The sequence below is a fragment of the Macrotis lagotis genome, chromosome 4, assembly GCF_037893015.1.
Source record: "Macrotis lagotis isolate mMagLag1 chromosome 4, bilby.v1.9.chrom.fasta, whole genome shotgun sequence".
In the NCBI taxonomy this organism is placed as follows: Eukaryota; Metazoa; Chordata; class Mammalia; order Peramelemorphia; family Peramelidae; genus Macrotis; species Macrotis lagotis.
In genome coordinates, this window is record NC_133661.1 from 31,785,112 (window position 1) to 31,809,001 (window position 23,890).

Consider the following 23,890-nt stretch of genomic DNA (forward strand, 5'->3'; position numbering starts at 1 on the left):
ATACAACATAATGAAGTTTCCATTCACGGTAAGGTCTGTAAGCGGCCCTGGACCCTTGGTGTAGTCCCACTTTCAACTTCTGTTGGCTGTTCCCACCAGCCTCTGTAGAATGATGCAGATACTGTGGGGCAGGGGGATGGTTCCTCTCCCTCTGAGCCCCTTCTTTCTCCAGTGGTAAACATAGACCACTTTCACAGAAGATTGCCCTATCTTGGGGCAATGGCTTTCTAGCGTACTACAGAGAAAAATTAGCTTGATACTGAAGCAGTCACCTTTCTCAAGTGTCCAAATAAAGAAGTTATGAGCAGCTTCTTGCAAAAAATGACAAGGCCACTATTTCATTCATTCATTGATAACTACATGTGTTCACTTTTAAAACATCCCATCTGCCCCTTTCAAACCCACAAAAACTTTGTGTTGATTTGCTGTTTTAAGAAATATCCATTGCAAAATATTCAAAAAGGAGACTTCTTCAGACCCTCACCTATCTATCATGTGCTGAATGGCTTCTGTATTTGGCCATGGGGAACTCCAACATCAAGTCTGATCACCAACCCTTCCCATCCCCAGAGTATTCTCTGATCCATTTCTCACCTTCCCAGAAGCTGAATCTAGTCCAGACTCTGTTAAATAACATCCTTGCGGCTTCCCATGTTGGGTGGGGATAAATTTTAAACAACAGGTAAAGGTAGGTTTTTCTCTTTAGTCATTATTGCCAAGGACCTAAAAGGCAGGTAGTGAAGTACAGTTTCCAGGGCATTTTAATACACACACACACACACACACACACACACACACACACACACACACACATATATTTTCTGATGTCAACAAGACAGGAGCATTTTGCTCCTGGTTGAAGACCTGCCACGAAACTGATAGAAACTTCCCAAAGGGGATTCCTGATGGGGGAGGGGTAAATTATGGGAAAGAAATAGTTCAAACAGCCCATGAACCCAACTTCTGAATTCAGCAGCTCAGTTCAACCCAAGTGACCATCAATAGAAAATCTTTCTCTTGAGCTGTCAATGCTCCCCTCTGAATCAGATGTCTTTTGGAAGATGGTTCTCTAAACTGCGTGCAAAAATGACTTAAAATATCTGCTGCATGCAATGAAGCAGCATGTCTACTTTTGGTCCCACTGCTTTCTGGGGAAGATTAAGTCAGTTTTGTGTTTTTATAACTGAAAATGAAGGGAAAAGGTGCTATAGGCAGGAGTGAAAATTCAAGAGTATAAAAGAAGAACCTGGCTTAAATTCATAACCTTTTTACAATAAGCAAGTAAAATGTGTACTTTTCTAATTTTTTTTTTTTTTTTTTTTTGCAAATGATCAGCCCCTTTGATAACTGTGACCCTAATCTACTGTTGCAGAAAGCCTGTGGACAAGACTGGACACCAAGATGTTGCCTACCTACCCCTGATGTCCCTGCAGCAGGAGGGAACAAGTATCTCAAACTAGCACCTCCTAAGACAAGGCAGTCACCAAGGTGGGTGAGCCCCAAGAGATCCTGCTCAACTACTTGGCCATGAAAGCATCTGATCCAGAATCGGCCTGGCCCAAGAGAGCCTAGAGAGTCAGCCCTCCGCAAATCTAGATTTATTATGGGTCTCAAATATAACTTGCTCAGTATTTTTGTAAAATATCTAAATGCTATTAAATAGTTTTTTAAAAAAAACCCAACAACTCTAATATAGACTCTGGACATGTGAACGTTAACTGAAGAAGTTGGAAGGGACATGGATTACACTGATAACACTTTTAAAAAATAGAATCGTTTTCTTTTTCTATCGACTACAGTGGTGAGACAAGTTGTTCTTTTCAGCTGCCCCTGCAAAGCGCCCCGGCAGACGAGAGCCCCAGAGAGCAAGAACCAGCTTCGCCCAGCCTGTGGGGAGGCACTCCGCTCCCCGCCAAAGGGTGGAAAAGAACAAGTGTCACCACTGGGCCATCAGAGAGCTGCCCAAGGCTGCTCCTGGCTTTCCCAATGCCAGGATGTTGTCGGAGAGCTTTCCGTGTCATAAGAGAAAAGTCCACGAGGAAGCTGTGAACAGGATCAGTCCAGAGAAGTAAAAGGCTTTATTTTCACTGCCCCCACCTCAGTCAATGTACTGAGAGAGCCAGCGGAAACCCTCGCCGTAGCCCTGCCTCTTGAGCACGCTGCACATGAACACCTCCATCGGGCGGGCATTCAGCTCCCTCAGGGGCACGCTTCCCTACAGGAGTCAAAACAAGGAGAAAAGGTGATTAGAATCTCGGTGGTCTTGCAGCCTGGGCATGGAATCACTAAAACCCATCTCCAGGCTAAACTAATGATTAGTGACTTTGAAGGAAAAGACAGGAAAACTCTCAAAGAACCCCAGGCAAGAAGAATTAGTAGCAATTTAAATTTCAGGGCAGACTCTGAGCAACTATGAGTGAAGGAAGGGACAGATGATGCCTATATGTCACCAAATCAATCCTTCTCAAAGATGAGACTGTTAATAAGTCACTATGTGTGCAACTGAATTCAGGGAAAAACTTCAACGTGTAGAGATCACACTTGCGGAGACAAGAACAATGATGATGAGGGTGGGGAAAGGACAAGAAAACAGTGTCGAAGGGTGATACACGTGCTCAAAAGCCATGGGCAGGGGAGGAAGGGAAAGGTTAACCATCCAAGCAAAAACACATCATTGGCTTAGAAGGTTGGGACATCCTTGCTCTAACTTTTCTAAATCTCCTTCTCTCCCTCTCATCCTTTCTCTCCCCCCTCCCTCCTCTTTCTGTATCTCCTTTTCTGTCTCTGTGTCTCTGTCTCTATCTCTTGCATACCTGTTTTATATAACAGATTCATCTTTCCAACTGGTGCCAGTGTGGTCTACTCCTCCAGAAGACTCATGTTCTAATTCTTGTTCTGTTACTCATTTGCTTTGTAGACTTAACCTCAGAGACAGAGTTTCCTTATCTGAAAAATGCGGTATCTCACCAGGGAATTAGAACAATGGATAACATGATTTGAGATCTATGACTCAGAAGGGAATATCAAATCACAAATGCTCTTCTTTGGAAACAAATTCCTTACTTAGATAAAATGACTATCTAGCCAAGCAGGAAAAAAGTTCTTCCAAGAAAGATTTGTCAAAATTTTGGAAAGAATCTAACAAAGCCTAGATTACTAAGGTGATAACTTTGCCTTTACTACCATCCTCCTCTAAATTCTCATCTTGATTTTAAAGATCACCTGTATCAAAAAGGTAGGGATTGTGTGCAGAAATATTGTTCAGAGACAAGGGTAAATCCAAGCTCTGATCTTCTCAAACATCTCAAAAGACAGTTAAAAGCCAGATTCTTCAACAGGAAAGTTTTGGCTAAAGACTGTATTTCTCCCCCTAATCTGCTTCTCTCTTACCTTTCCTGTGGTCTGTCCATAAAGTCCAAAAATCTCACGGAGTCTTTCCTCACTGATCGCATCTGATCTGTCAATTTTATTGCCCAAAATAAGGATTGGCACATTGGATATTGTTTCATCTGTCATTAGTGCCTAAAGACAAGACACAAATGTTAGTTCTTAAACACGCCTAAGGATGGAGAGCCAACATTTACTATTTAATAGACCTTGAGCCATCAGTCCCCCAATAATTTTCATAACTGACCAAGTAAACAGAAGCTGGGCAGAGTAGAAACTCTTGCTTTCTAATACTGCACAAATGGAACCTGGCTGTCCCAGTGACAACCAACCATTTGGTTCAGATGAGCCTGGCCACAGCCAAGCTGCTCTAGCTCTCATTATTCTCAGGGCTTATCAGTCCTACACCAGGTTAGCTATGGAGTACACAATTGGGGTGCACACGGGGTTCAAATACACTTTCAGGCAGATCTACTGGAGCTCAATTTAAATGGAAACCACAATAGTTTCATAAACAAGCATGTCAAGAATCTAACTCAACAGGCAAACTGGGCATCTATGTCCAGCATTAGAAACTGAAGAAAATATGAAAAATGCTTAAATATGATCAAAGGTATATCTTGATTTAAAAAAAATGATAACCAGACATGAAGCAGATAATGAACACAAGAATCCATAAGCAGGAGAGAGATATACACACAGTGATGTGACCTCAAGGTCTGAGGACTGGATGGATAATCAGAAAGGAAAGTTTCCTGAAAGGTGAAATAAGCAAAAGGTCTTAAACAAATGTAGACAAAGACAAGCTACATCAGATAAAGGCAAAGTATGCCAAGGAAAGAGTATATAAATTATGCAGTGCCTTGAATGCCATGCCAAAGTGGACTTTAACTTAAACATACTGGGTTCCTGAACAGGATCTTCTCTAGAGGCAACAAGTTCAGAGATGAGATGGCAAAAAAGGAGATTTGTTACAGAGGCTGTTGTGGTAGCCTAGGTAGAAGATGACGATGACAGAGGCAATGACAGCATTTTAAAGGACATCTTGACATTTTTGAAGGAATTTTGGAAACATAATTTGGGAACTAGTGGATTTGGGAAGCAAAAAACTAAGACTTCAAGTCTGGTTCATTGAGACAGGGTAGTTGAGACTGACATCTGAGTCTGCAGATGAGTTGAATATAGGACATCAACAGCCACCAGGGAAAAATTTAAAGATCTGAACTAAAAGCTGATTCAAGGTTGATCTTCAGAGACAAAGACAGGAAGAAAAGTCAGTATGGTAGAATGCTGAGGAAGCCAAGAGATATAAAAGTATCAGAACCAAAAAAAGCTGAAGAGAGCATGGAGAACTGCAAAAGGTTGGTCATTTCCAATGGAGCAGGGAGAGCAGAAACCATATTAGGGACAGAGGCCAAGAAAAAGCATCACGATGACCAGAAGACACAGATTCTTTAACTCCTGAATTTGGGTTCCTACACAACATGGCTTACAGAAATCTCATTCTGCAGTTTACCTGTCAGACCTAACCAAACAAGAGAGAGCATTAGGAAATTAAAATGATCATTTTGCTTATATTACATTAAAAGTTTATGCACAAACAAAACCAATACAATCAAGATTAGAATGAAAACAGAAAGCTGGGAAACAATTTTACCCTAAGTTTCTCTGATAAAAGACCTCAGAAAATTGAATCAAATTTGTAATATAAATCCTTACTCAAATCATAAATGGCCAGGATATGAACAGGTAGAATTCTGATGAAGTTATCTATGACTATACTCAAAGCTATCTAGTCATATGAAAAAATGCTCTAAATCACTCCTGATTTAAAGACATGCAAATTAAAAGAATTCTGAAGTACCACCTCTCATCTATCTGATTAGCTAGCATGACAGAAAAGGAAAATGACAAATGCTAGAAGATATGTGGAAAAACAAGTACATTAATACACTGTTGCTGGGGTAGTTAACTAAGTCAATCATTCTGGAAAGAACTTTAGAACTATGTCCAAAGAGCTATAATAATACTATATCCCAAAGAGATTTTTTAAAAAAAAAGAAAAGGACCTATTTGTACAAAAATATAGTATCTTTCTGGGAGAACAAACAGAAATTGAGGGGATGCCCATCAATCAGAGAATGACTGAACTTGTGGTATAAGACTGTAATAGAATACTATTGTGGGGGCCAGGGCAGAGCCTCCACCCCCTCAGCTTCCCCTGGGCCCTGGGGCTGCCACAAGCATGGTGTGGCGCCACCCGGAGAGAAGGGCATCCTGGGGGAGCGCAGGCGGCGGCTGGCTGAGGCCTGCCAAGGTGACTGGCTGTGCTGGGTCACCACATCTCCGCCGAGGGCACGGCCACCTACCACTGGATGCTCGACAAGGTGGAGCTGATGCTGCCCGAAAAGCTGAGGCTGCTCTACAACCACCCGGCAGGTCTTAAAACTGTATTTTTCTGGGCACCCATTATGAAATGGGGGTTGGTTTGTGCTGGATTGGCTGACATGGCCAGGCCTGCAGAAAAACTGAGCATAGCCCAGTCTGCTGTATTGATGGCTATAGGGTTCATTTGATCAAGATACTCCCTTGTTATTATTCCTAAAAACTGGAGTCTTGTTTGCTGTTAATTTTTTTGTCGGTGCATCAGGAGGCTCTCAGCTTTCATATATGGAGGTATCAACAGGAATTAAAGACTAAACAAGAATTGTAAAGGACTCTTGATTTGCTGGACAAATCCAGAAGCAGTTATTGCCACCAAAGGGACCTAGTTTGATTAATCTAATTTTATTAATTTTATTTGGTTTTCAAAAAGATAATGCTAACAATGTTAATGTTCAGCAGTTGAGACTGTAACAGTAGTCATTATTCAGTACCTTGCTTGAACTGAAAATAAAATACACTTTTAGTTAAAAAAATACTATTGTGTCATAAAATATGATGAGCAGAATACAACCAAAAAAACCTATTAAGACTTACAATAACTTGATTCAGAGTGAAGTGAGCAGAAGCAGAAGAACAATGTACACAGTAACAGCAATATAATACAATGAACAACTGTGAATGGCTTAGCTAGGCTCAGCAACACAAGAATCCAAGATGATACCAAAGGACTCATGATTGAAAAATGCTATCCATTTCCAAAGAGAAAAATTATAGGAGTCTGAATGCAGATCAAAGCACACTATTTTTCACTTTTTAGTTTCTGGATCAAGTTTTCTTCCAAAAAATATGGAAATATGTTTTACATGATTGAACATGTATGCATAGTCAGTATCAGATTATTTACCATTTCAGGAAAAAACAAATGGTTTTTATTTGAATTTGGGGTGGGGGGACTGATTCTGAAAATTCAACTAAGAAAATCCACTAAATTCTTAACTTTAAACTTTCAAGTTTTTCCTTGCAAACACAATAAACATCGACATCTTATTCTCATGCCTGATTACAGAGAGTATGGAAGTCACCCTGATTGTCTATAAAAGTATGCCAATGGAACACAATGGAACCTCTGATAAGTTCCACTAAGATAGAAAGCCTTCAAGAATAATGCTGGTTACCCAGATTTGCCCTAGATCAATTGAATATATAGCTAGCTAGGTTTAGAGAAGGTTACCAGACAGATGACTACAAGGTCTAACCACAGCAACTAACAAAGGCCTGTCACCAAGGTGCAATGGCAGAGATAAAGGACCACACAAATAAAGTAACAGATCCCTGAAATAATGGAGGCACAAAATTTATAATACAATATTTTGGGGGTAGATATGAGAAAGGAAAAAGGAATTCTACAAACATTGTCAAAGTATTTGAATCAAAAATTCAACATTGTAATATATCTAAATTAAAGCAATAGGAAGTAAAGAAGAGACTGAGGTTGGAGAGTTTTGGGAAAAAAAACTGACCACAAACATACATTGAGTTCAACTTTAGATTCCAGGAGACGAGGCTGATCCGCACAATCCACCAGGAAGACAATCCCATTAATTGCTGGTAAATAGTTTTTCCAAACTCGCCGTGCTGAAAAGACAGAATGCAAGAAATGTTCATTTGTTTTCCTGAGAACAATCTGGAAACAAGGTAACAAAAGGGATTCTATATTAATTAGTGTGTTGAGTTAGGTCTCCTTCAGATTTACCAAATTCTATCTCAATATTAAGTCAATGCATGCAGGAAGCAAAGAGTTTCACTCTATATAAATACGTTCACTATGTGTCCAGTGTCTTTGTAAAAGGTTAAGAAAATCATACAGCTTAGCAGTTTTTCTCCCTTTTAATATCTAACAAGAACCCAATGATTGGGTTGAGGCCTCCCCACCAATACCCCAACCATCTCCCCTTCCTTACTACCCCCATAGTCCACCTCATCACTGTGCCTTATCATTAGCAATGTTGCCATGCCCTCCTTAACCAAGCCTGCATAGTAAAATCCAGCTGAGGGGAAGGGGGAGGACTAAGTGTAGAGCCTAACCACCCCTCCGCCTTGCTGTAGAAACTTCCTCATGTGTAGTCTGCCCAACATAGAGCAGGAATTGTCTCTGTCTGCATTCCCAGTGTGTGACAAAGAGCATGTCCTTGATAAATGTCTTTTCAGTCAAACAAGATACTGATTACATTAGTCAATGTTCTTTATATACAAACCCCTGTGATATATTCCTGCTTGGGTTTAGTTCCGTGGGAAAAAAATCTCTTTGAAGATGCATTTGTACTCTCTTGCTAGAAAATGAAAACTAAGTTACCAGCATTTCCCTCTTTGCCCTAGTTGCCACAAAGCTTAAGACAAAAGTCATTGACTGAATATTCGCTCTAGTCTGCTCAACTGAGATGCCTAAAAACATCTACTGCTTCTTCTTTCAGATGATCTCTGTTCTGTTTAATCCTGAAATATCCTGTCTTATACTGTTTTAATTTGTAAGCCCCCTCAAGTCCTTTTGAAAGAGACAGAGTACCAATCCTAAATAAATAAAATAAAAACTTAATTATATGTCAATAAAAGCACTTACTACAAAATGACAATGTTCCAACAGGAGGTTTATTAACCACATTTCATACCAAATTTCTATTCCCTTTTATCCCCATTTCTATTAGTTTGACTCCTTCAGTCTTAAGTTTGCTTTGTTTTCTTTTGCAAGGCAGTGGGGTTAAGTGGCTTGCCCAAGGCCACACAGCTAGGTAATTATTAAGTGTCTGAGGCCACATTTGAACTCAGGTACTCCTGACTCCAGGGCCGGTGCTCTATCCACTGCTCCACCTAGCCCACTGGACTCCTTCAGTCTTAAAAATCTGGCAAACATGTGAGAGTCAACTAAGTACAAGAACAAGAGTGATCTACTTTGATTATTTCTCTAAAGCTATACATATTAAAGCTGCTTTGCAATAAGAAAGCTAAGTATGTATCAAGTCTAAAAAGAAAACTAAATGATCCTTATGTAAATGCAAATTAGCATAGTAGCAAAATTTTGGATTTGGAGTCCTAGAATTAAGATTCAAATCCAAATTATAAATGAAGAGGTTTAACTAAATGACCTCCAAGGTCCTTTGTGATCGATTATAAGTAAAGACGCATCTAATGTTAACTACAATACACTATTAAACTATCTCTTACCTTGTTCGTGTCCACCAAGATCAAAGGTTGTAAAAGTCATTCCTGCAATCGTCAGCTCTTCAGATGCTGGAAAAAAGGTTGGAAAGAAAACCCATCTCTTTCAATTTAACTTAAAACCTAATGACAGATAATACATCAACAATATGATCGTGTGTTTAATATATTAGAGAATGTACATTCAGCCAAGAGAAGAAATCCCCTAATTATCCTAAATGGTTACAAGAGGAATTTCTATTTTTGGCTTCTTCTCACAAGTCAAGTTATTATGAGTCCTAGTTTCATGACCAGACTATGAGTTAAAATGCCACCACATAAAGAAATTCAAATAGCATGTTATCTAGGTCTTTACAATTTGAATGTGTCTTACAGCATGGTTTCTAAGTGACTTTTTTTTCCCTTTTACATTTGTGTCAATACAACTGAGACTCCAATTTAGCTCTGATATGACTCTCTAGAAGCAGGAGATGCCACTGGGCATCTTCAGACCTACTTGGATGTAGTGTTGGAACATGCTGGCCCAATCTGTCATCTTTGAGCATGTGCAAAAGGGTTGTTTTGCCTGCATTGTCCAAACCCAAGAACACAAGTTTTCCAGATTTCTTGTAGAGTCCTATACATGAAAGAAACAAAAATTAAAACAACCTCATTCAATTTGGAACAGATTTTTCACTTTTACCTTTTGTAAGGAGATGAATACAAAGCTTTAAATCTAAAACATATTTCAAAAAAACCTTCTTTACCTAAAAACTGCAGGACGCTGCTGACACTATTACAGATCCATTCCACGATGAAGGACATTATCGCAGCTCAACTATAAAAAAAACAAACAGCAATCATTCATTTGAACAGTACAGGTACTTAAAACTCACAGTACAACACAACACTAAGGTTGAAAATTGCCACTTAGAGCTAGAAGGTCCCTAACAGGTATCTAGCCCAAACCCCCCATTTTAGACATAAGGAAACTAAGTCCCAAAGAGTAAAAGTAATTTGCCAAGGATGACATAGGAAGCAGCAAAACTAGGACTCCAGCTCATTAATTCCAAATAATGTTGGTATTAATAACAATAGCGGGGCGGCTAGGTGGTGCAATGGATAAAGCACCGGCCCTGGAGTCAGGAGTACCTGAGTTCAAATCCGGTCTCAGATGCTCAATAATTACCTAGCCGTGTGGCCTTGGGCAAGTCACTTAACCCCATTACCTCACAAAAAACAAACAAACAAACAAAAAAACACAAACAATAGCAAATAAGAGCCTGCATTTAGAGAACACTTGACAGGCACTGTGACCAGTATTATCTCATCTGATCAAAACAACACCCCTGGAAGCATTATGTTGCAAGGTAGCAGCTGAAGTTGGATTTGAACTCAGGTCTTCCCATTTCCAAGTCTCATGCTCTTTCCACTACACTCCAGCTGCCCAGCCCATGACTCTCCCCAGCACATCTCTCTGCCAAAAAGGGATCTTATCCCACTCTGCCCTTGAAAGTGCTGAAGTGATTTCTCTCCAGTCTTCCCACTCATCACCATTCCAGAATGTCCTCTCTCAGCTTCCTTTAGAAGGTTAGACTTGGAGTCTTCAAGTCCTGCCTGACCCAACAGCTCTGTGATCATGGTTTCAATCTTTTAACTTCTATAAACCTCAGATCTTCTCTGAAAATGGCATTAGTAATCCTCAGAGCATTTACTTCAGAGGGGAATTTTATGTTCACATTGAAACACAAAAGTATTTAGCAAACCTTCAGAACTACATAAGTCATCTAATTTGTAAATATAAGAAATCATGATGCAGGATGCAGTGAAAAGAAGCAGGAAAACAATCTAACAACAGGTCACCTACCTCCCAAGAAAGAGGCGAAGGTCAGAGTACAGAATGAGACACATTCTTTGGAATTAGCTAATGTACTTGGAATTGGCTAATTGTTGTGCTTGCTGACACATTTATAAATGTGGTTTTGTTTTCCTTCCATTCTCAATGGAGGGAGGGAGAAAAGGTAGATTTTTGCTAATTAAAAAATATATGTTATGTCATGAGTACTATGTGAAATGGAAGGAGGAACTTGGCCAGAAGCCTAGAACAGGTACACCCTAATTTAAGATCTAAATTTACACAGCAGACAAACTATGCCATAACTAGTCACATTACGTAAGACTTCTCTTTTGTCTCCATTCCTTTAAATAACTCCCCAATTATAATCAGAATGATTAAATTTTCAAAAATGTTATTTATATTTAACATTAAATATATCCATTTCTGGTGAAAGAAAGGCAATTATGGTAGTGGACAGTTAGCCTCTACGACTCACAGTCACTTCCCTTCTCTAAGACTCAAATTGAAGAGAAGGCGCTGACCTACCCAGGAAGAGGGAGATGTTCACCAGGAGCTGATGAAGTCACAGGTCCAGAAACAAACCACACCAAAACAAAAGCATGAGGCTGTTGTCTCTCCTGCCATCTCCTCTAAGTTCAGATCGCCATGGAGTGCTGCTCTCCTAACTTCTGACTACCTCACCTGTTTGATTTCTAAACTCTGACCACTCCATTTCTGAAACCACAATCATTTGACCTCTGCCCACTGCAGAGAAGTTAAAATCGTCCTTGTTAAAAAACAGTACCTACTTAGGTAGCTAGGTGGTGTAGTGGATAAAGCACTGGCCCTGGAGTCAGGAGTACCTGGGTTCAAATCCGGTCTCAGACACTTGGTAATTACCTAGCTGTGTGGCCTTGGGCAAGCCACTGAACCCCATTTCCCTTGCAAAATAAAAAAGACTACAGCAAAGGAGGAGAGACTGAGAAAAGATATTGATCCCTGAGGGAAAAAGAGGGAACTCATTTGATTGCCTCAAGGAATTTTTTTTTAAATAAGTATGAAGCTAAAACCTCTACTGCAAAGGTGAAGGGAGATGCAAGTGCCTTGGGAACAAGATTTGCAACAGCTATCGCAAAGAATGGGAAATTGAGAGTCAAGTTGGACAAAAGAGGACTGGAGTAAGCTAATGAGTTAGCCTTGTTGAGTGGCAAACTTCATGGGTCTAAGTATCACACTAAATTGGGACTGAGAAGGTTAAAAATAGTCCAGCACTGAGGTTTAGAAAGAGATGATCTGGAGCAGCTGGGTGGCACAGTGAATGGAACACAGGCCCTGGAGTCAGGAGGACCTGAGTTCAAATCCGGACTCAGACACTTAATGATTGCCTGGCTGTGTCACTTGGGCAAGTCCCTTAACCCCATTGCCTCACCAAAACTAAAAAAAAAAACAAGGATGATCTATGACAGGGCAAGGAATTCAAGGACAAAAAACAAAAGTAAAACTATCTAAAGGGCTAAAGGGTCAAGAGTCTAAGGAACAGAGAGCCAAACTTTAATAGCCTTTAACTTAAAAGCCTCTGGGGGAACCAACTGCTTTCCAAGGCAATTCATTTCAATTGTGAACAACACTAATTTAGGTTAGGACACTCTGACCTCTAAAACTTCTACCCATAGCCCTTAGTTTGGTTCTCAGGGTCCAAATAGAACAAGTCTCCTCCTCCTCTTCCTCCTCCCACTTGCTAATCCTTCAAATACTTGAAGACAACTATCATGTCCCCTCAAATCTACTCTCCCCCAGGATAAACGAATCTGATCCCTCCTCCCAAATGCTTAAGAGTGTGATTTCCAGGTTGTTTGAGCATTCTGATCACCTTCCTTCAGACCTGTGGTCTCTAATCTTTTCTGATTACACACTATTAGTTAAAAAACAAAAACCTGCACACGCTTCTTGTATACATGTGCTACTGCACTGCTTATACAGATTATAAAACTTACATACAAACAGAAATCTAAAGTAGATGCAATGAATCTGAAATAATATTTGAATTCATAAAGACCAGGGACTGCTTTTCCCTCCTTTGTATTCTGAGCACTTCAAACAGCTGCAAGCTTAAAGTAGGCATTTAATAAGCTCCTGAAGTCTACCGAGAAGGGGATGACAGGGTCACATCGTAGCAGGAGTGTGCAAAAAGAAATAGGACAAGAAGCTGAAGGAAGGATACCAATCAGGGAGCAGAGGGGATGGATGGCTATGAAAAAACACCTGACATGAGACCTGTTTCAGCTGCCTGGCTGAATGGGGTGAGAATAGCGAGCCACTGAAATGGTCCCAAGGATGTGAACCTAAATAGATGTGTTCTTAAATAATAATAAGGAAAAGGGGTGAGTTTGGGGGAGAAAGACAGTAATGAGATCTAGGATCATCACACTAGTCAATCATTGTCCCATTCAAAGCAAAAAAGGGGGAGTTCCCATCAGGTTATTCCTTGACACCCCAACCCTGGACACAATCTGCTTTTTGAGAGCCTTCGGACAAACCAGGGGGTGCCCTGGGGTTGGGGCAGTTTCCCAATGGCAAGCAGGAAAAGTTATAAATGCCTGAGGGTGGTAGGAGAGGGCCCAGTGGGAAAGGGTTGGGGAATAAGGGTAGCTGTGTTTATGTTGCAGACAAAAGCTGAGGATGAAGCTGAATGCATGGCCTCTTCCTCCCAGGGGCCCTGGCCCCCACTTCAGAAAGAAATCAATACTCTAGACCCTCTCAAGTTCATTTATTGAAGTCCTTCCCTAAAATGAATGTGGTCACTCAATATGAATTCTCAAGAAGCAGTCTGCAGTGGAATGATCACATAAAGAGTACAAGGCTGCTTTGGCTTTTTCTGCCTAGGGTCTCTGGGGATTTGTAATGAACTTATAAGACTATCAAAACCCCTCTAAAACTAAAAATGGCTAACTTTGCCTCCCCAAACTTTTATCTTTGAAGGTGATTTTTCTGAAACCAAATATAAGGATTCAGATTCACATCTCTTAATTTTCATCTTCTTAGATTTGGCTTTACTAGAAATTCTAGTCTGCCAAGATCTCTTTGGACCCTGACTTGATTATCCAAAGTGAAAGACTTCCCTCCCAGCTTTATAACACTGGAAAATTTGTTAGGCATATATTTATCCAAGTCACCAATAAAAACATCAAACAAGTCACAGATAGAATCTCTCAAATACTTTCTCCTCCAAGGAGACATCAACATATTAGTATCAACTCTCCAATCTATAATTCAAAAAAACCCAAAAACATCTAAGAGTATAATCACATGGCCCACATGAAAGCATGAGTAGACATCTCTACTAGGCTAGTCCCTGCCCTGAGAGGTGGGCATGACATGATCCACTCTCTTTTTAAAGCAACTCACCCACTAGTCCTCTCTGCAACCTGTCTGGTTCTTAGCCCACCTTTCACAATCTTCACATCACACCTGCAAGCCTTCTAAGGCCTTGAGGACACAGTTCATTTGGTTGGTGACTAGCTTGGCAGCACTCTTTATCTTAAGTTTCAATTAACTCCCAATTAGCCACTCTTGTCTCATTCTTCCCAACCCAAAGCTCTGTGCTTGGCAAAGAAAAGAGAAGCACACTAACAGCTGATGAGCTGCCTTCTCTCCATGGCTTTAATCATCCCATAGACCTGGGCTGCCAGCCCATCCTCTCAAAAGTGAGCTACCCCAGAGGCCCTCAAGTTCCAAGGAACCATGACCCTCTTCCTGGCCCCAACTCCCATATCTCCCATCACAGATACTGGGGTAACAAGGGCACAATGGAGGGGTCCTCATGCCCTCCTCACACCAGGAACTAGCTCTATTCAAAACAACCTCCTCTGATCTCTCCTTTAGGCCCCTTCCCACTGATGGGTGCTTTTGTATTTGTTTGATGTGCTATTGGATAAACTGCTTTCAAACAGCAAAAAGTCATTTTTGTTTTGTTTTGTTTTTTAGTTTTACTAGGGGCTGAGACTCTTTCTTCAGAGAGAGGAGGCACTGGTGAACAAGTTTATAAAATAACCAAGGTCTAACCTACCAGTTTGGAGAAAGTTGAGATTTACATTCAGTTGTAGTTCATGCTCTTTAGGAAAGATTATCAACACTCACTGGGCCTAAAAACAAGATTTTTAATAATGTAAGTTCCTTGATTATCAAGGTGATTTTCTTTGTGTTTAAAACAAAACAAACCACTGTTGGATGTTGCTTCTTCCCCTGATGCTCTGCATAGTAGGCACTTTTAGACTCTCCTCAGAGGACTGACAAAAATATGGAAGCCCACCATAAAGCACTCAAATGCCCTCTAGACATGCAAGTTGTTATCCTTGGAAGGGTTAGGGCCTTGTGCCTAAAGGTGGGGAAACTGGCTGCACCAAGTACGAGGACTCTTGAAATGAATGCCAGTTTATTCCTTCTTTAATCATTTGACTGACAGATATCATCAAACCAATAAGACCAAATTCCTTGAAAGCAGGGACAGGCACCTGGAAACACCCATCACACTCATGTACTCCAAAGGAGGGCTTCCAGTCTCGCAGCTTCTCACTTTTGCTTCCCATAAGGAGCTGCTCTCAATATTTCTGTACACAGACCCATAGATTTCCTCAGCTATAGGCTTGCTATCAGAAGCTGGGTCAAGTCCAAATGACCTTCAAGGAGAGCTGAACCAATTCACAATTCCAAAATTAATGCTCCCATGGTCCACCAACATTTGGCATTTTCCTCCTTTGTCAGCTTTGCCCATCCACTCTAACAGGTGGTAAAAGGTACATCAAAGTGGCTTTAATTTGCACCTCTCTAATTATCAGTGATTTAGAGAATTTGTTCACATGACTGTTGATAGTTAGAATGTATTCCTCTAAAAGGAGGGCAAAGCTCAGGTCTGAGAAGCAGAAAGGAATCTGGAGAGTTCCCTCCTCTCTCCCTTTTACCTCCTCCACAGACCTAAACTAAATCCTGATTGGGAAGTCCAAGGACAGATTTCTTTACAAGAAGAAACTTTCTAATCCAGCTAAACATAAGACATAGAAAGAATTCTGCATACTCTGGGGACCAGACTTGGCCAGGAGCCCACCAAGGGGAACACACTTAGGAAGAGGCTCCGTGTCTTGCAGTTGCCAACAGGGAGATCTTTCCTTGGAACTCACTTCGAGGTCACAGACTCCACTTAGAAAGAGGGCAGTGCAGGATAAGGAGTGGTCACTGGTCCTATTACCAAGTAGAAGCAAGTTCAGAAATCAACAGGTTCTGTGGCTTGGACCCCCAGGAGTAACCTGGGATCTCAGGTCAAGCTCTCTGGATCTGCTTGAAGTCTCTTCAATTCAAGAGGTTCTTTGGGGCTCTGTGGTACTTCAGGTCTCTACCAATAAAAAGAGTTCCATATAAATGGGCCCAGGTTATAACTCAACTCCCCTAGAAAGCCATAGAAGGCAAGGCCAGACATTCCCTCTTGAAGTCTATAAAACCTGATCCATCAAGTATGATGCAGAAGTTGAAGACAGACAGACATAGACACACACACACACACACACACACACACACCCTCCCTCTATCCATTCTGGTGTTAGGGAAGGTTACAATACAAACTCAGAAGAGAATGATTCTGAAACATCTACCAGCAAAGCCTCTAAGAAAAACATAGCTTGGCCATAAACCCAATTAGCATTCATGGAACAGATGAAACAAAGTTTTTTTTAAATGATTTTATAAATAAAGAGTGCCAAAGTAAAAAACTGGAAAAGAAATAAGAGTTATAGAAGAAAGAATTGAAAAGAAAAACAGTCTTGCAGAAGAATCAAACTCTCTAAAAATCTGAAAAGACAAAATAAAATTTATGGCTGTAAGTCAATAAAAAGTATTATAATAGGGGCGGTTAGGTGGCGCAATGGATAGAGCACCAGCCCTGGAGTCAGGAGTCCCTGAGTTCAAATCCGGCTTCGAACACTTAATAATGACCCAGCTGTGTGGCCTTGGGCAAGCCACTTAACCCCATTTGCCTTGCAAAAACCTAAAAAAAAAAGTATTACAACAAATTAAAAAAAAGGTTCTAGTAAATGGAGAGGCTAGGGACTGGAGGCCAAGGATTGCTGAAGTTGGGAAAAATGATGGAGCATCAGGTGTTGATCAAATGTATTGAGAGTGTGATCCATAATCCCAAAGATGACAATCATGAGAACTGAAGAGGATAGAATACACTTGGGAGGAAGGATCTATAAGTGACCCTGTGGATCAGAAAATATGCCAACTCCTTCTCTGAACCTCAAGTGCCAGGGAATCAGAGAAATTGTGGCCAGTGCTAAAGGTGCCAAGAGATGTATCTTTTCAGGACAAAATTAAATTTCAGTGAACACCAAAGGATAAAAGAAATCTGGGAGGAAGAAATCTAGGAAAACTGAGTTAAAAGTGAAAAGAACTTTGAAAGTTATTTTGTTCAATCTCATCATGTAACAATTGAGGAAAATGAGGCCCAGAAAAGTTCAGTAACTTGGTCAAACACAAAGGTACTAAGTAGCAAAAGCAGGAATCAAATTCAAGTCCTACACTCTAAATACAGCTGCCCTTCCACATTCCAAGAAGGAAGGTTCTAAGAGAATGTAGCCCCGGGGGCACTGGAAGAAAGCCTGGCATAGAAAAAGGCATCACACCCACCTCAACATCCCAGTCAAGGCATGCTACTTTCAGGGCTGGGTCTTAACAAATGAATAACAAAGCTCAATGATTTGGTTAAAGACATGACCATAGGATAAGGGGAAAGGGGGAGAAAAAGGGAGAATGAATTCACAGAACCCACCAGACAGATCAATGTATTTTAATACTTCAAAATGATCTACTGCTTATACCTAGAGATTTGCTATAATTCATTGGAGTCAGTTTAATCTGACTTAAAAAGCAGCTCTTCTCAAACCTACTAAGGATAAGTTTTTTTCCTCGAGGGAAAAAAAAAACTTACCTTCACACCCTGTAATCTGAATATGACTAAAACTTGCTACCTAAAAATTACCTTACTATTTTTCAGGTTCTCTATTGTATTCCTGACTCCAGGGCCGGAGCTCTATCCACTGCACCACCTAGCCGCCCCCAGGTTCTCTGTTGTAGAAAGAACTTCCATCCAACTTCATCATAAAAAGTTCAAACCCAGAATTAGTCAAATTAGCTTGGAAAAGGACCCAGGTTTACAAATGCTAAGTCTTTAGCCATTCTCTTTATCACAAATTAAATTATGGCCAGGTAGAATTTCCTACCTACTATTCTACATTCTGCTCATGTAAAATGCAGGCTCCAAGATTTAAGGGCTCTTTCTAGGCCAAAGCATTGGGATTATTGCTTATAACGAAAGCTACAAAACCTGGATTAGACCAAAAAAAAAAAAGACCCTAAAGGTCATCTAGCACAACTCAACAGAAGATCCAAAGGTTACACAAAATTCTTGTCTGAGATGGCTGTCTAGGAGGAGAGAAAATACTGGATGAAATGTAAAAACAAAAGACATAATAAAGTTCCCATTCTACAGCTTCTTCTATTACTTGAGAATCTTCACTTCTTGGGGCAAGATCCATGTCAAAAACTCATTTGTTTAAGGGTCTTGCTCATCCTTCTCAACAGTGATGCATACAAAACATAAAGGATTAAAAAATCATAATGATCATGCCTCTGTGAAAAGTAACTTTAGGGGATTTCCAAAATGAGAAATAAAGATGTTTAAGTGATATTTTAGTAGACTGACAAGAAGGAAGGGGTTCAGGGTCCTAGGCTATAGAAAAGCTGATTTAGCCTTGTGTAAAAGGTCTACGGTTGATAACATTCCAAACTTCAGATGATTGAGGACTTAAAAACTCATTTAAGTCAGGGTTCTTAATTTTTTTGTTATGAATCCCTTTTTAAGTGTAAAAAAATAAAATAAACAGGATTATAAAGTCAGTCAATACGTATTTATTAAGCACAAGAGAGACAACATACAAATATGTGCAAAGAAGGTATAGCCAGAAAAAGAGGTGATAAGTAACAGAGGAAAGGCACAAGAAATAAGAGGGATCTGAAAGACTCCTATAGGACATAGGATTTTAGCTGGGACTTAAAAGCAGCCATGGAAGTAAGGAGATGATGAGAAAGAAGAGCCTTTAAGGCATAGGAGACAATCAGAGGAAAAGCCTGGAGTGAAGGTTGGAGAAAAGTAACATACCATTTTGTAGTTAAACAGACAGACAGACACACACACACACACACACACACACACACACACACACACACACTCTTTTTTAAAGTCCAAAGACCTTAGGTTAGGAACCCTGTCCCACCTTCATTAAGTCACAGATTTAAGTCTGAGGGCTAGAGGTGTTTCAAATGGACCTAGATCACCAGGGGTGAAAAAGGTTAAAAGAGAACTCCATGAGGACAGCTAAGTGGTTCAGTGGGTAGACTCCAGCTCTGGAGTCAGGAGGACCTGAGTTCAAAAAAGAACTCTATCTTTATTGGCATCTCAGAATCTCAGTTTCCTCATCTGTAAAATGAGGAAAAATTAAATGATCTCAGAATCTATGATCCTCAATCGAACTAAAAATGGAAAAACAAATGAAGATCCAAGAAAAGAAATAAAGCATACCTCTTTCCCTAAGGGCAGAAAGAAGTACATTGTTACATGGGGACCAGGAGTCAGATGTTTCTGTTATTTGGTTTTTTTTCTGTCATAAAAGAGAGTCCATCTTGCAGGGGATGGTAGGAAATTGTAGGGAAATGATAGAAAAAAACAACTTTTTAAGAAAATTCAAAGAAATTTAAAAATGAATCTATTTCATGATCCTGTGTGGGGGTAAACTGGAAAAAAAAATAGCATGTCTAGACCTGCCCTCCTGAATTACGCAATCACTGGCAAAGAGAGCAGGGGGTGATAATTTAAGGCATTCCCACTGACTCAACAAGGGCAAATGAGACCATGGAGGATTGAAGGAGTGAACACTCAGTGAGATGCCATTCTGCCATCCACTAGCCCAGGTTGGCCCAATGTTGTTGCTACCAGGCTACCTCCTTTGGGTTTAGTTTCTCCTAGTATGAAGTGAAGGGTTGGACAGATGACCCTACAGTTCTTTATACGGTAAAGCCTAGGAAAAGGAAGTAAAGAAGGAAGAAGGTTTAGTTCTTAATTTGGCTTCAAAATTTCTTTGCTACTTAATGTGGGGTGAGGAAAATAACTTCTTCCTAACCATCTGTCTGTCTCTCCGTCTTTCAGTAAAATATGTAAAAGGCACAAGAAAATTTTTAAATTCACATACAACTTAAATCAAAGGTCTCAGAGATAGATGGGGTCCCAGAGATAAAACATAATCCAAAGGTTCTTAACTTGTGGTTCATATTTTTGTCTTTACATTTTCCTATTTTATTATATTGCAACATCATCTGTTTCCCTTGTAGTCCTCTCTGTATTATTTTTTATGCTTTGAGAAGAGCTCCTTGGTGTCACCAGACTTCCACAGGAGTGCTGGCACAAAAAAGCCGAAGAAGCCTGTTCTAATCCAACCAGCTCATTTTTCTGAAATGGGGAAGGAAAGGATCTACCAAACTGACCAAATTCCTGGGCAGTGTCTAGTTCTCTCACCACAACCCTGTATGGCCCATCATTCTCTTCCTTTGGCACTGTCCAGTCATCACGATGGTTAACTTCTCTGTGAAAACTCCCCTCGTTGATTGTGATCAGCAATGCAGAGTCCCTGTTTCTCAGGGTAGGTGTAAGGATTGAATGAAGTAAGACATGTAAGGTGCTTTGAAAATTTAAAGACTCTCTAGACAAAGGGGAGCTGTTACTAAAGAGCCTCAAAGCTGCCTGGGTCCTGAAAGGTTTAAATGATCTCAGACTTGCCCATAGTCCAGAATCTATCAACAAGCACCATGGCACACAAACATACAGGTCACAATCCCTGTCTGCAGAGAGCTGACATTTCAAAGAAGACAACACAGCTAAGAACCTATAAAATAAATGCAAGGCAATCTTGGAGGAGCTGGAGGAAGGAGGGTTTGGTTGGGACAGAAAAGGCTTCGGGTAAAAGGCTGCATCTAGAACTAAGCCCTGAACAACACTGGGAATTCTGAGGTGGGAGGGCAGTGGGAGAGGAGAGGAGGGCAGTGGGGGGGGGGGGGGGGCAGCTGCCACCGGGCCTGTGCAAAGGCAGGGGCGTGACCAAGGAGATGTGATGTGAAATAGATGCCAACACACCACACAGCCACAGAGGTGCAGTCCCCGTTCCAAGAAGGTCCAAGGAGACCAAACTCAGCCTAAGTTCACACAGCCAGGGAGTGTCGGAGAGGACTCTCAAGCACCAGCCCTCCTCTCTCGGCCTCGTGTCTCCAAGCAGTCCGGCTTCCACCCTCATTCCCCTGGCTCTCTCCCAGGTGACTGAGGAGCCTTGAGCTGACCCCCATGGCCTGGCCTTCCGTCCTGCTCCTTCCTGACCTCTCTGTATCTCCCCCACCCCTGGAGCCCGCTCTCTTTCTTCTCCTCCACTTCAGTGGACTCCAGAGCTGTCTCCCAACTTTCTTTTCTCCCCATCTCATCTCTTGGTGACCCCATCATCTCCAAGGGGTTCAACTACGGCTTCTGTCAGCCCCCAGATCCCTAGATCCAGGCCAGCCCTAGGTCTCCTGAAGGCCAGGCCCCCTGGCCGCCGCATTCCGGCCCATCCGCAGATGCTAGGATTGTGCCAGGAGCATCTCCAACCCAACAAGTCCGAAACTGAAATCACTTTTTCCTCTCACACCCTCCTCTTTTCTTAACTTCCTGTTTTGCTGCCCGCACCACCCAGTCACCCAGGTACGTGGGAATGCAGGCCACCTGCAGTGGGTGCTCCTCGGCCAAGCCAAGGCCAGCCCGAGCGCCCAGCTCTGAGGCCCCGGTGTCCCCCGCGTCCAGGGCCACGTCCGGCCGGCCCGGGCCCCGTGTGGCCGCTGGACCCGGACAGCTGGAGGAGGGGCGGGGGCCCGGGCCCACCCGGCCTGACCCGCCGGCTCCTGCACCCCCAGCCCGGGCCGGCCCTGCCCGACCTGTCCGCCAAGGCCTTCCTCGTCCCCCGGCCCACCCGGCCGGCCCAGGCGCCCCCACTGAGCCCCCAGGGCGCCCCCGCGGAAGCCCCCCGGGAGCAGGATGAGCCCCCCGGGTGACCTTGGGCCTCCGGAGCGGGGCCCGGGGTGGGGGCGCAGGCAGGGCCGGGGTGGGGGAGGGGAAGCAGGGCCGGGGTGCCCCCCGCCCCGCGGCGCCTCCGCCCGGGCCTGCCCGGGGGCCGCCCCCGAAGGGGCCCTGGGCCGGGCGGGGGCCGAGGCCCGGAAGCTCCGGCCGCCTGCGTGTCACTTCCCCCGCCCTCCCCTCGGGCCCGGCCCGGCCGCCCGCTCCCGCCCGGCCGGCCCCGCCCGGCCGGCCCCGGCCCCGGCCCCGGCCCGCACTCACTCGGGCCCGCCGGGGGCTCCTGGGGCGGCGCGGCGGCTGCGGCGGCTCCCGGCCTCCCTCTCCCGCACCGGCCCGACACAACAGCGGCCCCCGAGGCCGCCCGCCACTCACCGGAAACACGTCACGGCGCCCCGCCCCCGGCCGCGTCCGGAAGCGCGCCCCTCCCCCTCGGGCCCGCCCCCTCCACTCCCGAGCCTGCGAGCCGGCCGCGAGGGGGCGGGGCGGGGCGGGGCCAGCGGAGGCCACGCCCCCGCCGGGCGTCCGAGCGCGCGAGACGTGGCAGTACCGGGAGGGGGGGCGGCTCGCCGGGGGCGGCGCCTCGCTCCGCTTCCGCCCCTCCCCCGGCCCGGGTGCGAATCTCGCCCCGGGCGCTCGCCAGGGCCGGAGAGGCGGGGGGCCGGCACCCCGCTCCCCGAGAGCACCCCGGCCGGGGCGCACGGCCAAGGCTTAACACATGGCGGGGGAGGGGCGTCTGCGCGGGGCGGCCCAGCTGTGAGACGGGGTGCGCGGCCGGGCGCCCCGAGAAGAGGCTGCCCGGGGCCGCCCCGAAAGGTGGGCTCCCGCGGGGAACGCGCCCCGGCCTCGGCACCCGGAAGCCCCGGATGCGAATCCGTGCCCGCCTCATGCCCGGCCCCGCCTCGTGGTGGCTCTGCCGCCCTCCCGGGCTCCAGAACATTCCTTCCCGAAACGTGCCGCCTCCTCGCCCTGGCCTGGGGACACCGCACACGTGGACCGAGGCGCGGGCCCAGTGGGACAGGCTCGTGCGTGGCCGTGACCGAGACAAGCGCGCCCGGAGGCCGTGGCCGTGACCCCGAGACAGGCGCGCCCGGAGGCCCGGGGAGGGAGACGAAGGTGGAAATCGTCCAACATCTACAGTACAGAATGCTACATAGATTATACAGATAGAAATACAGAGATCGTGTGGAGATAGTGTTATGTATGACATCTGTGTCACATACTATGACATATCACATAGATATGAATACATAGTATATAGATATTCCATGATATATAGCTCTCTAGGAATTATAATATATAATGTAATATCTATCTTATATAATATGCAGAGGTATTATATAGATGTTATAATGTGTAACATAATATCTATATTATAGATATAAGTATAGAGACATACTTTAGATAGATATCAATATATAAATATGATGATGTGAACATCAGTAAAATATAAAATACTTTATGCATACTATATACAAATATATAAGTAACAAAATGTTTACATTATTATAGAACATCTAAATAAAATATAAACTGCAAATATATAAATATCATTACTATATAGACATCTAGATACAGGAATAATATATTAAAACAATATTAAAATATGTTATATAAACAGGACATTAATATATAAATATAACATTAATATATGAACATACAAATGAAATGAAAACCTGTTTAGAGATAAGTTGAACAAAAATAATATAAATAATAATATATTACAATCATAATATGAATGTACATTACAAATATCATAAATATCTATAAATAGCATAAAACATATAAATATTTAAACAATAAATATTTTCTGTGAATCTACATGTGTGTATTACATCCATCCACATATTCTCTACATATATGGACATAGGACATGTCTATGAGTTACAATTGATTCT

General features: G+C 42.9%; 1 protein-coding gene across 3 annotated transcripts; it reads right to left on the reverse strand.

The window, feature by feature from the left end:
• Positions 1-743: 743 nt before the first annotated feature.
• On the reverse strand, positions 744-22,387 carry SAR1A (secretion associated Ras related GTPase 1A). Of its 3 annotated transcripts, XM_074232447.1 has the most exons (8): positions 22,257-22,361; positions 14,868-14,943; positions 9,732-9,802; positions 9,482-9,601; positions 8,992-9,057; positions 7,304-7,407; positions 3,391-3,522; positions 744-2,215 (listed from the first exon to the last, which is right to left on the reverse strand). In XM_074232447.1, the coding sequence occupies exons 3-8, from the start codon at positions 9,787-9,789 to the stop codon at positions 2,099-2,101; spliced, it is 597 nt and encodes a 198-aa protein (XP_074088548.1). In that variant the 5' UTR covers positions 9,790-9,802; positions 14,868-14,943; positions 22,257-22,361; the 3' UTR covers positions 744-2,098. The 3 variants fall into 3 exon arrangements, with proteins under 3 accessions (XP_074088548.1, XP_074088550.1, XP_074088549.1); XM_074232449.1 differs by lacking the exons at positions 14,868-14,943; positions 22,257-22,361 and adding an exon at positions 22,368-22,387; XM_074232448.1 differs by lacking the exon at positions 14,868-14,943.
• Between the last annotated feature and the right edge of the window lie 1,503 nt (positions 22,388-23,890).

Bases quoted from the DNA above. Each gene is read 5' to 3' on its own strand.
- SAR1A (XM_074232449.1), bottom strand. From the start codon at position 9,789: ATGTCCTTCATCGTGGAATGGATCTGTAATAGTGTCAGCAGCGTCCTG. The intron at 9,058-9,481 runs GTAGGTCTGAAG...CCTTTTTTCCAG, and splicing joins TGTTCCAACACTACATCCAA to CATCTGAAGAGCTGACGATT. The intron at 2,216-3,390 runs GTAAGAGAGAAG...TGACTCCTGTAG, and splicing joins ATGGACAGACCACAGGAAAG to GGAAGCGTGCCCCTGAGGGA.